We start from the raw sequence: 15,876 nt of genomic DNA on the forward strand, positions 1-15,876 counted from the left end.
CCCCTCAGGAGACTGAAAAGATTTGGCATGGGTCCCAAGATCTTTAAAAGTTCAGCTGCACCATCCTGACCAGTTGCATCACTACCTGGTATGGCAACTGCTCGGCATCCGACCATAAGGTGCTACAGAGGGTAGTGCGTCCGGCCCAGTACATCACTGGGGCCATGCTTCGTGCTATCCAGGACCTCCATATTAGGCAGTGTCAGAGGAAGGCCCAAAAATGTGTCAAAGACTAAAGTAACCCAAGTCATAGACTGTTCTCTCTGCTACCGCACTGTCATGGTCCACCTGTCACGAGAGGGCGTTAGAGACCGTCCTAGAGACATTAACGACACTCAGGTGTGTCCAATTTACTCATTATGATTTCCCTGTTAAAAGTAGTGTGTTTTCTATTGTCCTTTACAGAAGCTTGAATTGTTTACCGTGTACGTTTGTTTCCTGAGTGAGTTTTCGAGACTTGTTTTTTCAAGTATACAGTGATCCTGTGGCTACCGTTTCTCAGTAAAGTATTATGTTTATCCTGAACCACTGATTCCTCGTCTGGTCTCTTCTCTGCACCTGTCTCCAACCTTTTCACATCACAGCAAGCTTCTGCCAAAACATGGACCCAGCAGAGATCACCCAGATCAAGAATGTTGTTACCCACCAAGGAGTACTGCTGGGGCGGCAGCAAGAACAACTCTCCCACCCAGGAGGATGCAAGGAGTTCCTCACTCAGTGTTCTCTGGTGTTCACGCTAAAGTCCTCCTCATTCCACACCGATCGGGCCATGATCGCTTACATCATCACTCTACTCTCGGGCAAGGCCCTGGCATGGGCAACGGTGGTGTGGGAACAGCAGCCTGTCATGTCTACTCCCGCTCCCCCTCTCCAGCGCTCGATGTCACCAGTTTATTCATTATTATGCACACCTGCCACCATCGTTATGCTCACCTGTGCCTCATGACTCACCTGGACTCCATCACCTTCCTGATTACCTCCCCTATATCTGTCACTCCCTTTGGTTCTTTCACCAGGCGTTATTGTTTCTGTTCCTGTGTTTATGTCTGTACGCTACTCGTGTTTCTTGTTTTGTTCCATGTTCCGTCATTTATTAAATTCACTCCCTGTACTTGCTTCCCGATTATTAGCGTACACGTTACACAGCCACCATCCTGCAGCTCCATATTAGCCTTCATTGCCGAGCTGCAACGAGTCTTCAACCACCCATTCAGCGGACAAGAAGCAGCCAGCCGACTGTTCAACATCCACAAAAGGGCCAGAACAGTGGCTGACTTCGGCATTGAGTTCCACACCCTCGCTGCCAAGAGCGGGTGGAATGCGGAGGCCCAGGTCATCGCTTTCCACCAGGGTTTGTCTAACTCCATCAAGGATGAACTGGCCTCTCGGGAACTGGAAGAGGACCTTGAGTCCCTGATAATGCTGGCAATCAGAATCAACAACCACCTCCGAGAACACGTGAAACAGCGCCTTTTTGACACCATCCCGGTTTCTTGAGCACCGCAAGCCCCTCGAACCCAGCAATGAGGGGCCCATGCAGCTGGGACGCACATGTCTGAGCCCACAGGTGCGTAACAGGCGCATGTGCGAAGGCTTCTGCCTCTACTGCGGAGGTGTCGGCCATCTCTGTGCTACATGCCCAGAGCTGATGGGAAATGCCAGGGCTCGCCAGGACAAGGGGAGACCCTGACGAGCTGTGTAGTTACCTCCCGGCTATCCATCACTATCTGCAACCCTCCACTGGGATAACCGTCAGCATTAGATCATTTCATTGATCAGGACTTTGCCACTGAATTACAAATCCCCTGCGTGAAGTGTCCCATCCTTCATGCAGATTCAAGCCCTCGATGGACGCCCATTGGCTCCAGTCGGGTGGAACCCCCTTATCCTAGGGTATCCCTGGCTAGCGCTACATAACCCACTATTCTCCTGGTCCACGGGACACCTACTAGACTGGGGTAAGGACTGCCAGACTATATGTCTAAGACCCCCACCAAGAGCCTCGCTGTGTCTTTCTGCAGCCATTGAAGACCAAGACTTCTCCACTCTCCTTCCCGAATACTTCGACCTCCGAGAGGCCTTCAGTAAGAGGCAAGCCGCCACCCTTCCCCCCCATCGTCCATACGACTATGCCGTAGAACTCCTACCCAGCTCCATACCTCCCCGGTGCCGGCTGTACCCCTACCCCTGATGTCCGCCGCCTTGGAGTTGGCCCAAGGGGCCCAATTCTTCACCAAACTGGACCTCCGCAATGTTTACAATCTGGTGAGAATCAGGGAGGGAGACGAGTGGAAAACTGCCTTTTGACACCCCTAGTGGTCACTATGAGTATTTAGTCATGCCCTTCGGATTATCGAACTCACCGGCAGTCTTTCAAGCATTGGTCAATGACACTCTTAGGGATATGTTGAATCGTTCATCTTTGTTTACCTCGACGACATCCTAATCTTCTCCAAAACCCTTCTGGAACACATACTGCACGACCACCAAGTCCTGAGATACCTCCTGCAGAGCCAACTATATGTCAAGATGGGTTATGTGGAACTCACACTTCTCTAAGTTTCCTTCCTGGGTCACATTATCTCTACCACAGGCATCCAAATTTTACCCCGTAAAGGTTGAGGCGGTCGCCGACTGGCCTTGTCCCACCTCACTCAAGCAGGTCCAGCGGTCCCTTGGGTTTGCAAATTGTTACAGGCGTTTTATACACAACGTTGGTGCGGTGGCAGCGCCTCTCACGGTCCTAACCCGCAAGTCCCAGATCCATTTTTACTGGACTCCCGAGGCTGACATGGCATTAATGGAGCTCAAGTGATGTTTCACCTCTGGACCCATCCTCTTTCATCCTGATCCTACTCGTCCCTTTGCGGTAGAGGTGGACGCCTCAGACACCAGAGCAGGGGCGGTCCTTTCATGGAAGCATCATTACAAATGTTTGAGAGGGTTGTTGTTAATCAGGCTGATGTTTTAAAGTTATTCAGGGGATGTAACGCACACAAAAGCACAGGCCCAGACAAAATAAGTGGACATGTGTTAAAGAACTGTGCTGAACAATTGTGTTTTTACAGACATTTTCCTATATCTGGGTGTCCTCTTGGACAATAAGCTTCAGTGGAGAAAATGTACAGACCTGATCTACAAAAAGAGTCAACAGAGACTGTACTTTCTCAAAAAGCTGGGATATTTTAATGTTAATTGTACTATACTGACTCGGTTTTAAAAATCTTTCATTGAGAGTATTTAAACGTTTTGTATTGTTTGTTGGTTTGGCAATGCCACTGTCAGCCAGAGAAATATGCTGAGAAGGATTATCACCACAGCAAGCAAGGTACTGGGAGTCAAACAGACCTGGATGAGATCTTTAAGGTCAGGGCCCTCCACAAGGATCATAAAATCAATTTAGACCCAAGCCACCCCCTGTACTCAGACTTTGAACTACTCCCCTCTGGGCGCAGGTATAGGGCACCCCTCGGCAGGAAAAAGAGAACTAGACAATCATTTGTGCTAGGTGTGATATCCCTCCAAAATAGCTCGGGCTAATGTTTCTATCGACCCAGTAAGGCCAGCAGGCTAGTCTCTTTTTATTGGTATGTAACTGTTATAAAAGTTGTATTGTCAATTTGTTTTGTATTTAAATGCCACTTTAAACGTGTACATGACACTGCAACAAAATTTCCCCATTGGGACAATGAAGTCAGTAAAGTAAAGAAGGGAGGAGGACAAGAAACTGCACCCATGTGCCTTTCTCTCCAAACGGTTCTCGCCAGTGGAACGCAACTACAATGTAGGGAACCGGGAACACTCAGCAGTAAAGTGGGCCCTTGAGGAGTGTAGACACTAGAGGTCGACCGAATATGATTTTTCGACGCCGATACCGATTATTGGAGGACCAAAAAAAGCCGATACCGATTAATCGGCAGATTTTAAAATTTTTTATTTATTTGTAATAATGACAATTACAACAATTCTAAATGAACACTTATTTTAACTTAATATAATACATCAATCAAATCAATTTAGCCTCAAATAAATAATGAAACATGTTTAATTTGGTTTAAATAATGCAAAAACAAAGTGTTGGAGAAGAAAGTAATATTGCAATATGTGCCATGTAAGAAAGCTAACGTTTAAGTGCCTTGCGCAGAATATGAGAACATAAAAAACATTTAAAAAAATAATAATAAAAATAAATAATAATAATGTATGAAAATGACTAAAATGTAAATGTATGCATTCACTACTGTAAGTCGCTCTGGATAAGAGCATCTGCTAAATGACTAAAATGTAAAATGTAATATGAAAGCTGGTGGTTCCTTTTAACGAGTCTTCAATATTCCCAGGTAAGAAGTTTTAGGTTGTAGTTATTATATGAATTATAGGACTATTTCTCTCTATACGATTTGAATTTCATATACCTTTGACTATTGGATGCTCTTATAGGCACTTTAGTATTGCCAGTGTAACAGTATAGCTTCCGTCCCTCTCCTCGCTCCTACCTGGGCTCAAACCAGGAACACATCGACAACAGCCACCCTCGAAGCAGCGTTACCCATGCAGAGCAAGGGGAACAACTACTCCAAGTCTCAGAGCGAGTGACGTTTGAAACGCTATTAGCGCGCACCCCGCTAACTAGCTAGCCATTTCACATCGGTTACACTAGCCTAATCTTGGGAGTTGATAGGCTTGAAGTCATAAACAGCGCAATGCTTGAAGCATTGCGAAGAGCTGCTGGCAAAACGCACGAAAGTGCTGTTTGAATGAATGCTTACGAGCCTGCTGGTGCATACCACCACTCAGTCAGACTGCTCTATCAAATCATAGACTTAATTATAATATAATAAACACACAGAAAAACGAGCCTTAGGTCATTAATATGGTCGAATCCGGAAACTATCATCTCAAAAACAAAACGTTTTTTCTTTCAGTTAAATACGGAACCGTTCCGTATTTTATCTAACGGGTGGCATCCCTAAGTCTAAATATTCCTGTTACATTGCACAACCTTCAATGTTGTCATAATTACGTAAAATTCTGGCAAATTAGTTCGCAACGAGCCAGGCGGCCCAAACTGTTGCATATACCCTGACTCTGCGTGCAATGAACGCAAGAGAAGTGACACAATTTCACCTGGTCAATATTGCCTGCTAACCTGGATTTCTTTTAGCTACATATGCAAGTTTAAAAATATATACTTGTGTATTGATTTTAAGAAAGACATTGATGATTATGGTTAGGTACATGTTGGAGCAATGACAGTCCTTTTTCGCGAATGCGCACCGCATCGATTATATGCAATGCAGGACAGGCAAGATAAACTAGTAATATCATCAACCATGTGTAGTTAACTAGTGATTATGATTGATTGATTGATTGATTTTATAAGATAAGTTTAATGCTAGCTAACAACTTACCTTGGCTTCTTACTGCATTCGCGTAACAGGCAGGCTCCTCGTGGATTGCAATGTAAAGCAGGTGGTTAGAGCGTTGGACTAGTTAACCGTAAGGTTAAGATTGAGTCACTGGTTTATTGGTGTTCTTCAATGCCGTCCCTAGGAGGGGTGCATCACTTGAGTGGGTTGAGTCACTGACGTGGTCTTCCTGTCTGGGTTGGCGCCCCCCCTTGGGTTGTGCCGTGGCGGAGATCTTTGTGGGCTATACTCGGCCTTGTCTCAGGATGGTAAGTTGGTGTTTGAAGATATCCCTCTAGTGGTGTGGGGGCTGTGCTTTGGCAAAGTGGGTGGGGCTATATCCTTCCTGTTTGGCCCTGTCCGGGGGTATCATGAGATGGGGACACAGTGTCTCCTGACCCCTCCTGTCTCAGCCTCCAGTATTTATGCTGCAGTAGTTTATGTGTCGGGGGGCTAGGGTCAGTATGTTATCTGGAGTATCTCTCCTGTCTTATCCGGTGTCCTGTGTGAATTTAAGTATGCTCTCTCTAATTCTCTCTTTCTCTCTTTCTTTCTTTCTCTCTCGGAGGACCTGAGCTCTTGGACCATGCCTCAGGACTACCTGGCATGATGACTCCTTATTGTCCCCAGTCCACCTGGCTGTGCTGCTGCTCCAGTTTCAACTGTTCTGCCTGCGGCTATGGAATCCTGCATAGTCACTGTGATTACTATTATTTGACCATGCTGGTCATTTCTGAACATTTGAACATCTTGGCCATGTTCTGTTATAATCTCCACCCGGCACAGCCAGAAGAGGACTGGCCACCCCTCATAGCCTGGTCCCTCTCTAGGTTTCTTCCTAGGTTTTGGCCTTTCTATGGAGTTTTTCCTAGCCACTGTGCTTCTACACCTGCATTGCTTGCTGTTTATTGGGTTTTAGGCTGGGTTTCTGTACAGCACTTTGATATATCAGCTGATGTAAGAAGGGCTATATTAATACATTTGATTTGAATTGTTTACCGTGTACGTTTGTTTCCTGAGTGAGTTTTCGAGACTTAGTGTTTGTTGTTTTGTCAAGTATACTGTGATTCTGCGGCTACTGTTTCTCAGTAAAGTATTATGTTTATCCTGAACCACTGATTCCTCATCTGGTCTCTTCTCTACACCTGGGTCCAACCTTTTCACATCACACGCATGGCAAGCGGTACAGGAGCGCCAAGGCTATGTCCAAAAGGCTCCTTAACAGATTCTACCCCCAAGCCATAAGACTGCTGAACAATTAATCAAATGGCCACCAGGACTATTTTCATTGACACCCCCCTTCTTTGTTTTTACATTGCTGCTACTTGCTGTTTATTATCTATGCATAGTCACTTCACCCCTACCTACCATAATTTCCGGGACTATTAAGCGCACCTGAATATAAGCCGCACCCACTGAATTAAAAAATATATATTATTTTGAACATAAATAAGCCGCACATGTCTATAAGCCGCAGGTGCCTACCGGTACATTGAAACAAATTAACTTTACACAGGCTTTAACGAAACACGGCTTGTAACAAAAAATGTAAAATTTGCAGTAAACAGTAGCCTACCAAGAAAGTCATTGCTCCAGACCAAGCTCCCGTGCAGCAGCTTTATTTCCTTTTCCAACAGCCAGATCAATCGCCTTCAACTTGAAAGCTGCATCATATGCATTTTTCTGTGTCTTTGCCATGATGAGCGTGACAAAATGACTACCGTAATCAGAATGATGGGAAGTTTGAGCGCGCTCGATTTAATCTAAACAGTAAACAAAAAAGTTGTTTGACCTTAACCCATTCTGCAATTTCATTGGTCTAATGAAAGCTTCATGCCACCAAAAAACTGAGCATGTCACAGAATGTGTTTTTAAAAAAAAATTATATTTCAATGCGGGAAAAATCCATATATTAGCCGCGTCATTGTTTAAGCCGCGAGGTTGAAAGCGTGGGAAAAAAGTAGCGGTTTATAGTCCGGAAATTACGGTACATGTACAAATTAACTTAACTAACCTCTACCCCTGCACATTGACTCAGTACCAGTACACCCTGTATATAACCTCATTATTGTTATTTTATTGTGTTTTTATTTATATAGTTTGTTACTTTAGTTTACTTAGTAAATATTTTGTTAACTGCATTGTTGGTTAAAAGGGCTTGTAAGTAACCATTTCACCTGTCGTATTCGGCGCATGTGACTAATACAATTTATTTGATTATTTTGATTGAAATTTAAAGGCAATGTTCCCGCGTTAGCGGAGACTGCATTCACGGTAAACGCTGCAGATGGCGTCTCAATAGGAAATGACCTTTACATTTCCAGTGCTCTATCAGGCGATACAGATTGAATAGAGTTGTATATCAAGTTAGGTATAATATGGTGAATAGACTATATCTAGTTATAAATATGGTGAATAGACTATATCTAGTTATAAATATGGTGAATAGACTATATCTAGGTATAAATATGGTGAATAGACTATATCTAGGTATAAATATGGTGAATAGACTATATGTAGTTATAAATATGGTGAATAGACTATATCTAGTTATAAATATGGTGAATAGACTATATCTAGTTATAAATATGGTGAATAGACTATATCTAGTTATAAATATGGTGAATAGACTATATCTAGGTATAAATATGGTGAATAGACTATATCTAGGTATAAATATGGTGAATAGACTATATCTAGGTATAAATATGGTGAATAGACTATATCTAGGTATAAATATGGTGAATAGACTATATCTAGTTATAAATATGGTGAATAGACTATCTAGTTATAAATATGGTGAATAGACTATATCTAGTTAGTTATAAATATGGTGAATAGACTATATCTAGTTAGTTATAAATATGGTGAATAGACTATATCTAGTTAGTTATAAATATGGTGAATAGACTATATCTAGTTATAAATATGGTGAATAGACTATATCTAGTTAGTTATAAATATGGTGAATAGACTATATCTAGTTAGTTATAAATATGGTGAATAGACTATATCTAGGTATAAATATGGTGAATAGACTATATCTAGGTATAAATATGGTGAATAGACTATATCTAGTTATAAATATGGTGAATAGACTATATCTAGTTATAAATATGGTGAATAGACTATATCTAGGTATAAAATGGTGAATAGACTATATCTAGTTATAAATATGGTGAATAGTCTATATCTAGTTATAAATATGGTGAATAGACTATATCTAGTTATAAATATGGTGAATAGACTATATCTAGGTATAAATATGGTGAATAGACTATATCTAGGTATAATATGGTGAATAGACTATATCTAGGTATAAATATGGTGAATAGACTATATCTAGGTATAATATGGTGAATAGACTATATCTAGGTATAAATATGGTGAATAGACTATATCTAGGTATAAATATGGTGAATAGGCTATATCTAGGTATAAATATGGTGAATAGACTATATCTAGTTATAAATATGGTGAATAGACTATATCTAGTTATAAATATGGTGAATAGACTATATCTAGTTATAAATATGGTGAATAGACTATATCTAGTTATAAATATGGTGAATAGACTATATCTAGTTAGTTATAAATATGGTGAATAGACTATATCTAGTTATAAATATGGTGAATAGACTATATCTAGTTAGTTATAAATATGGTGAATAGACTATATCTAGTTATAAATATGGTGAATAGACTATATCTAGTTAGTTATAAATATGGTGAATAGACTATATCTAGGTATAATATGGTGAATAGACTATATCTAGGTATAAAATGGTGAATAGACTATATCTAGGTATAAATATGGTGAATAGACTATATCTAGTTATAAATATGGTGAATAGACTATATCTAGTTATAAATATGGTGAATAGACTATATCTAGTTAGTTATAAATATGGTGAATAGACTATATCTAGTTAGTTATAAATATGGTGAATAGACTATATCTAGGTATAAATATGGTGAATAGACTATATCTAGGTATAAATATGGTGAATAGACTATATCTAGTTATAAATATGGTGAATAGACTATCTAGTTATAAATATGGTGAATAGACTATATCTAGTTAGTTATAAATATGGTGAATAGACTATATCTAGTTAGTTATAAATATGGTGAATAGACTATATCTAGTTAGTTATAAATATGGTGAATAGACTATATCTAGTTATAAATATGGTGAATAGACTATATCTAGTTAGTTATAAATATGGTGAATAGACTATATCTAGTTAGTTATAAATATGGTGAATAGACTATATCTAGGTATAAATATGGTGAATAGACTATATCTAGGTATAAATATGGTGAATAGACTATATCTAGTTATAAATATGGTGAATAGACTATATCTAGTTATAAATATGGTGAATAGACTATATCTAGGTATAAAATGGTGAATAGACTATATCTAGTTATAAATATGGTGAATAGTCTATATCTAGTTATAAATATGGTGAATAGACTATATCTAGTTATAAATATGGTGAATAGACTATATCTAGGTATAAATATGGTGAATAGACTATATCTAGGTATAATATGGTGAATAGACTATATCTAGGTATAAATATGGTGAATAGACTATATCTAGGTATAATATGGTGAATAGACTATATCTAGGTATAAATATGGTGAATAGACTATATCTAGGTATAAATATGGTGAATAGGCTATATCTAGGTATAAATATGGTGAATAGACTATATCTAGTTATAAATATGGTGAATAGACTATATCTAGTTATAAATATGGTGAATAGACTATATCTAGTTATAAATATGGTGAATAGACTATATCTAGTTAGTTATAAATATGGTGAATAGACTATATCTAGTTAGTTATAAATATGGTGAATAGACTATATCTAGTTATAAATATGGTGAATAGACTATATCTAGTTAGTTATAAATATGGTGAATAGACTATATCTAGTTATAAATATGGTGAATAGACTATATCTAGTTAGTTATAAATATGGTGAATAGACTATATCTAGGTATAATATGGTGAATAGACTATATCTAGGTATAAAATGGTGAATAGACTATATCTAGGTATAAATATGGTGAATAGACTATATCTAGTTATAAATATGGTGAATAGACTATATCTAGTTATAAATATGGTGAATAGACTATATCTAGTTAGTTATAAATATGGTGAATAGACTATATCTAGTTAGTTATAAATATGGTGAATAGACTATATCTAGGTATAAATATGGTGAATAGACTATATCTAGGTATAAATATGGTGAATAGACTATATCTACAGTAGTTAGGTATAGTCTATATCTAGAATAGTATAAATGTGGAATGCAGTGCAACTCTATACTGTAGGCTGCCAGTTGCATGTCTTACTCCTCAAAGATCTCCTGGAAGATATCCTTGAAGCGTCCGTCGTAGTACTTAAGGATGGTGTTCTTAGTGCTCATGTATAGAGGCCACCTCTTATTGATGGCATACTGGAAACAGCTGTGGGCAAACCCTGTGATGGACTGGACAGGACAGACAGAACACTATTAGAACCCTGTGATGGACTGGACAGGACAGACAGGCTGTGCATTATTATAAGTCGCTCTGGATAAGAGCGTCTGCTAAATGACGTAAATGTAAAATACTGAAACACTAGGTGATGGACTGGACAGGACAGACAGGCTGTGCATTATCATACTGAAACATGAGGTGATGGACTGGACAGACAGGCTGTGCATTATCATACTGAAACACGAGGTGATGGACAGGACAGGACAGACAGGCTTTGCATTATGCTGAAACATGAGGTGATGGACTGGACAGGACAGACAGGCTGTGCATTATCATACTGAAACACGAGGTGATGGACAGGCCAGACAGGCTGTGCATTATCATACTGAAACATGAGGTGATGGTGGCGGATGAATGGCAGGACAATGGGCATCAGGATCTCATCACGGTATCTCTGTGCATTCAACTTGCCATCGATAAAATGGAATTGTGTTCATTGTCCATAGCTTATGCCTGCCCATACCATAACCCCACCGCCACCATGGGGCATTCTGTTCACAACGTTGACATCAGCAAACCGCTGGCCCACAAAACACTACCAGTTGCCTGGTACAGTTCAAACCGGGAATCATCCGTGAAGAGCACAGTTCTCCAGAGTGCCAGTGGCCATCGAAGGTGAGCATTTGCCCACTGAAGTCGGTTACGACGCCGAACTGCAGTCAGGTCAAAACCCTGGCGAGGACGACGAGCACAGATGAGCTTCCCTGAGACGTTTCTAACCGTTTGTGCAGAAATTCTTCGGTGGTGCAAACCCACAGTTTCATTAGCTGTCCGGCTGGCTGGTCTCAGACGATCCAGCTGGTGAAGAAGCCGGATGTGAAGGTCCTGGGCTGCCGTGGTTACATGTGGTCTGTGGTTATGAGGCCGGTTGGTTGTACTGCCAAATTCTCTAAAACGATGTTGGAGGGGGCTTATGGTAGAGAAATTAACATTAAATTCACTGGCAACATTCCTGCAGTCAGCATGCCCATTGCACGCTCTGTGGTATTGTGTTGTGTGACAAAAGTGCACATTTTAAAGTGGCCTTTTATTGTCTCCAGCACAAGGTGCCCCTGTGTAATGATTATGCTGTTTAATCAGCTTCTTTATTTTCTACACCTGTCAGCTAGTTGGATTATCTTGGCAAAGGAGAAATGCTCACTAACAGGGATGTAAACACATTTGTCCACCAAATTTGAGAGAAATACGCTTTTTGTGCATATAGAACATTTCTGGGATCTTTTTATTTCAGCTCATAAAACATGGGACCAACACTTTACATGTTGCGTTTATATTTTTGCTCAGTTTATATTATTTAATGCCAAAGGCAAATTTGATTCCTTGGATGGAAAATAAAGTGTGTAACTTAAAAAGAAATACCTGCCCCAGCCTGCTCACCTCATCAGTATTGTACATGCCCAACCCACAGCCTCCTGAGAGGAAGTCAAAGACCTCCCACTCATTCCCCTTGCTGCCGTCAGCCGGGGTGAACACCATCTTAAACTTCCCCGGCTTGGTGATCACAAAGTCTGTGGCTCTGTACTGTGGAACAACACAACAACAAACATCAACAACAGAACATTCCTCACATGCTCTGTGATTCTAAAACACGTATAGTAGGTTACTTATCTACCTGGTCACCAAAGGCGTGTCTGCCGATCGTTATTGGCTGCGTCCAACCAGGGACCAGGCGAGGAATGTTCTTGCAGATGATTGGCTCTCGGAAGACGGTTCCGCCCAGAATGTTCCTGATGCTTCCGTTGGGACTCTTCCACATCTTCTTCAGCTTGAACTCTGTTAGGGTTAGAGATGGAGGCCTGAGTTAACCTATTAGACCTAACCCTAACTCTAACCCTGACCTTACATACATCTAGCCCAGGTAACTATATATCTAACCCAACTACACCTATCCCAGGTAACTAACTAACTATCTAACCCAACTGCACCTAGCCCAGGTAACTAACTAACTAACTAAATCTATATCTATCTAGGTAACTATCTATCTAACCCTGACCTTATTACATCTAGCCCAGGTAACTATATATCTAACCCAACTACACCTAGCCCAGGTAACTAACTAACTAACTAACTAACTAACTAACTAACTAACCCAACTACACCTAGCCCAGGTAACTAACTAACTAACTAGCTATCTAACCCAACTACACCTAGCCCAGGTAACTAACTAACTAACTATCTATCTATCTAGGTAAGTATCTATCTAACCCTGACCTTACTACACCTAGCCCAGGTAACTATACACTACAACTATACACTTCTGAGAAATGAAGGCTATTCCATGTGATAAATTGCCAAGAAACGGAAGATCTCGTACAACGCTGTGTACTACTCCCTTTACAGAACAGCACAAACTGGCTCTAACCAGAATAGAAAGAGGAGTGGGAGGCCCCAGTGCACAGCTGAGCAAGATGACAAGTACATTAGAGTGTCTAGTTTGAGAAACAGAAGCCTCACAAGTCCTCAACTGGCAGCTTCATCAAATAGTACCCACAAAACACCAGTCTCAATGTCAACAGTGAAGAGGTGACTCCGGGATGCTGGCCTTCTAGGCAGAGTTGCAAAGAAAAAGCTATATCTTAGAGTGGTCAATAAAAATAAAATATTAAGATGGGCCAAAGAACACAGACACTGGACAGAGAAACTCTCCTTATTTATTTCTAACCAGAGAATGTATGTCTATGTGATTAAAGTAGATACCATCGACTCTGGCTTCATCCGGGGTGATGGTGGCACACTTGACAGCCACGTTGTACTTCATGGTGGCGATGGCCGAGTCAATGGTGACCTGGTCGTCTGTCTGGTCGCGGCACGGCAGACCAAGGTCATAATACTTCAGCTCCACGTCCACGTTAGACAGGACCAGCTGGAACAATACAACACATTTAATGAGGATGGAGGAGAGGAGAGGACTGGGTATATGTGTTTGGTTGGGGTGCCTGCAAAGTACATTGAAATACATTTGCCAAAATTATATAATTACTCCTGTCTATACAGAAATAAATAAAATCACTAAAAATAACAACACTACATGACCAAAAGTAATATGGAATTGGTCCCCCTTTGCAGCTATAACAGCCTCCACTCTTTTAGGAAGGCTTTCCACTAGATGTTGGAACATTGCTGTGGGGACTTGCTTCCATTCAGCCACAAGCATTAGTGAGGCCAGGCACTGATGTCGGGCAGTTAGGTCTGGCTCGCAGTTGGCGTCCCAATTCATCCTAAAGGTGTTCGATTGGGTTGAGGTCAGGGCTCTGTGCAGGCCAGTCAAGTTCTTCCACACCAATCTCGACAAAACATTTCTGTATGGACCTCGCTTTGTGCACGGGGCATTGTCATGCTGAAACAGGAAATGGCCTTCCCCAAACTGTTGGCAAAGTTGGAAGCACAGAATTGTGTAGAATGTCGTTGTATTCTGTAGTGTTAAGATTTCCCTTTACTGGGGCCTCCCGTGTGGTGCACCGGTCTGAGGCGTTACTACAGACCTGGGTTCATTCCCGGGCTGTGCCACAACCGGCCGTGGCCGGGAGTCCCATAGGACAGCGCACAATTGGCCTAGCGTCATCCAGGTTAGGGGAGGGTTTGGCCAGGGGGGCTTTCCTTGGCTAATCACGCTATAATGACTCCTTGTGGCGGGCTAGGCGCCTGCAGGCTCACCTCAGTCACAAGTTGAACGGAACGCATGACTCAACCTTCACCTCTACCGAGCCCGTTGGGGAGTAGCAGCGATGACACAAGATAGAAAAGGGGGTTAAATACAAAAATAAAAAGATCTCCCTTCACTGGAACTAAGTGGCCTAGCCCGAACCATGAAAAACAGCACCAGACCATTATTCCTCCTCCACCAAACTTTACAGTTGACACTATTCATTTGGACAGGCAGCGTTCTCCTGACATCCGCCAAATCCAGATTCGTCCGTCGGACTGCCAGATGGTGAAGCGTGATTCATCACTCCAGAAAAAGCGTTTCCACTGTTAAAGAGTCCAAAGCAGCGAGCTTTACACCACTCCAGCCGACGCTTGGCATTGCGCATGGTGATCTTAGGCTTGTGTGCAGCTGCTCATGAAGCTCCCGATGAACAGTTCATGTGCTTGACGTTGCTTCCAGAGGCAGTTTGGAACTCGGTAGTGAGTGTTGCAACAGAGGACAGACAATTTGTACGCGCTTCGGCACTCGGCGATCCCATTCTGTGAGCTTGTGTGGCCTACCACTTAACGGCTGAGGTGTTGTTGCTCCCAGATGTTTCCACTTCACAATAACAGCACTTGACCGGGGCAATTCTAGCAGAGCAGAAATTTGATGAACTGACTTATTGGAAAGGTGGCATCCTGTGATGGTGTCATGTTGAAAGTCATTGAGCTCTTCAGTAAGGGCCATTCTACTGCCAATGTTTGTCTATGGAGATTGCATGACTGTGTGCTCGATTTTATACACCTGTCAGCAACAGGTGTGGCTGAAACTGCCGATTCCACTAATTTGAAGAGGTGTCTACATACTTTTGTATATATATAGTGTACTTCACCAGAGAGCATGATGTAGCCACAGAGGATCATCAGCTTCTTTTAAAGCTCAGAGCAGGACATGTTTCTCTTTCACACCGAGGCCTGGTGATTATTTGAGGGGAGAGTGTTGGAACAATTCTTCAAATACTGTGAGGAACTATTATCATTCATAATGGATAAAAATAAACAGACTTCATTGACTTTGTGAGGTAAATGAAAAATGGCTGAGAACCTCAGCATGTTAGTGGTGGTGAGTAAGGACAAACAAAAAGCAGACATCCAGTTAGCCTATGCATGCTAATGCGCGTGCTCTCTCAACAGAGCAGAGAAACCTGACACATGCTCATTGTTCACATGGAGTGCTCCTAACAAAAAACAAGGAACAAATTGACTACACTCATAAA

The 15,876-nt window shown here is 41.4% G+C and overlaps 1 protein-coding gene across 1 annotated transcript in view; it reads right to left on the reverse strand.

The window, feature by feature from the left end:
- Window positions 1–15,876, reverse strand: part of LOC115184000 (isocitrate dehydrogenase [NADP], mitochondrial-like) — a 58,607-nt gene that overhangs the window by 22,248 nt on the left and 20,483 nt on the right. Inside the window, exons 3-6 of the mRNA XM_029745000.1 lie at window positions 13,670–13,835; window positions 12,585–12,745; window positions 12,350–12,493; window positions 10,787–10,923 (exon numbers count right to left, since the gene is read on the reverse strand). Coding sequence (XP_029600860.1) covers window positions 10,787–10,923; window positions 12,350–12,493; window positions 12,585–12,745; window positions 13,670–13,835 — 608 coding nt within the window. The remainder of the gene's footprint in view (window positions 1–10,786; window positions 10,924–12,349; window positions 12,494–12,584; window positions 12,746–13,669; window positions 13,836–15,876) is intronic.

Source organism: Salmo trutta, unplaced genomic scaffold (genome assembly GCF_901001165.1).
Source record: "Salmo trutta unplaced genomic scaffold, fSalTru1.1, whole genome shotgun sequence".
Lineage (NCBI taxonomy): Eukaryota > Metazoa > Chordata > Actinopteri > Salmoniformes > Salmonidae > Salmo > Salmo trutta.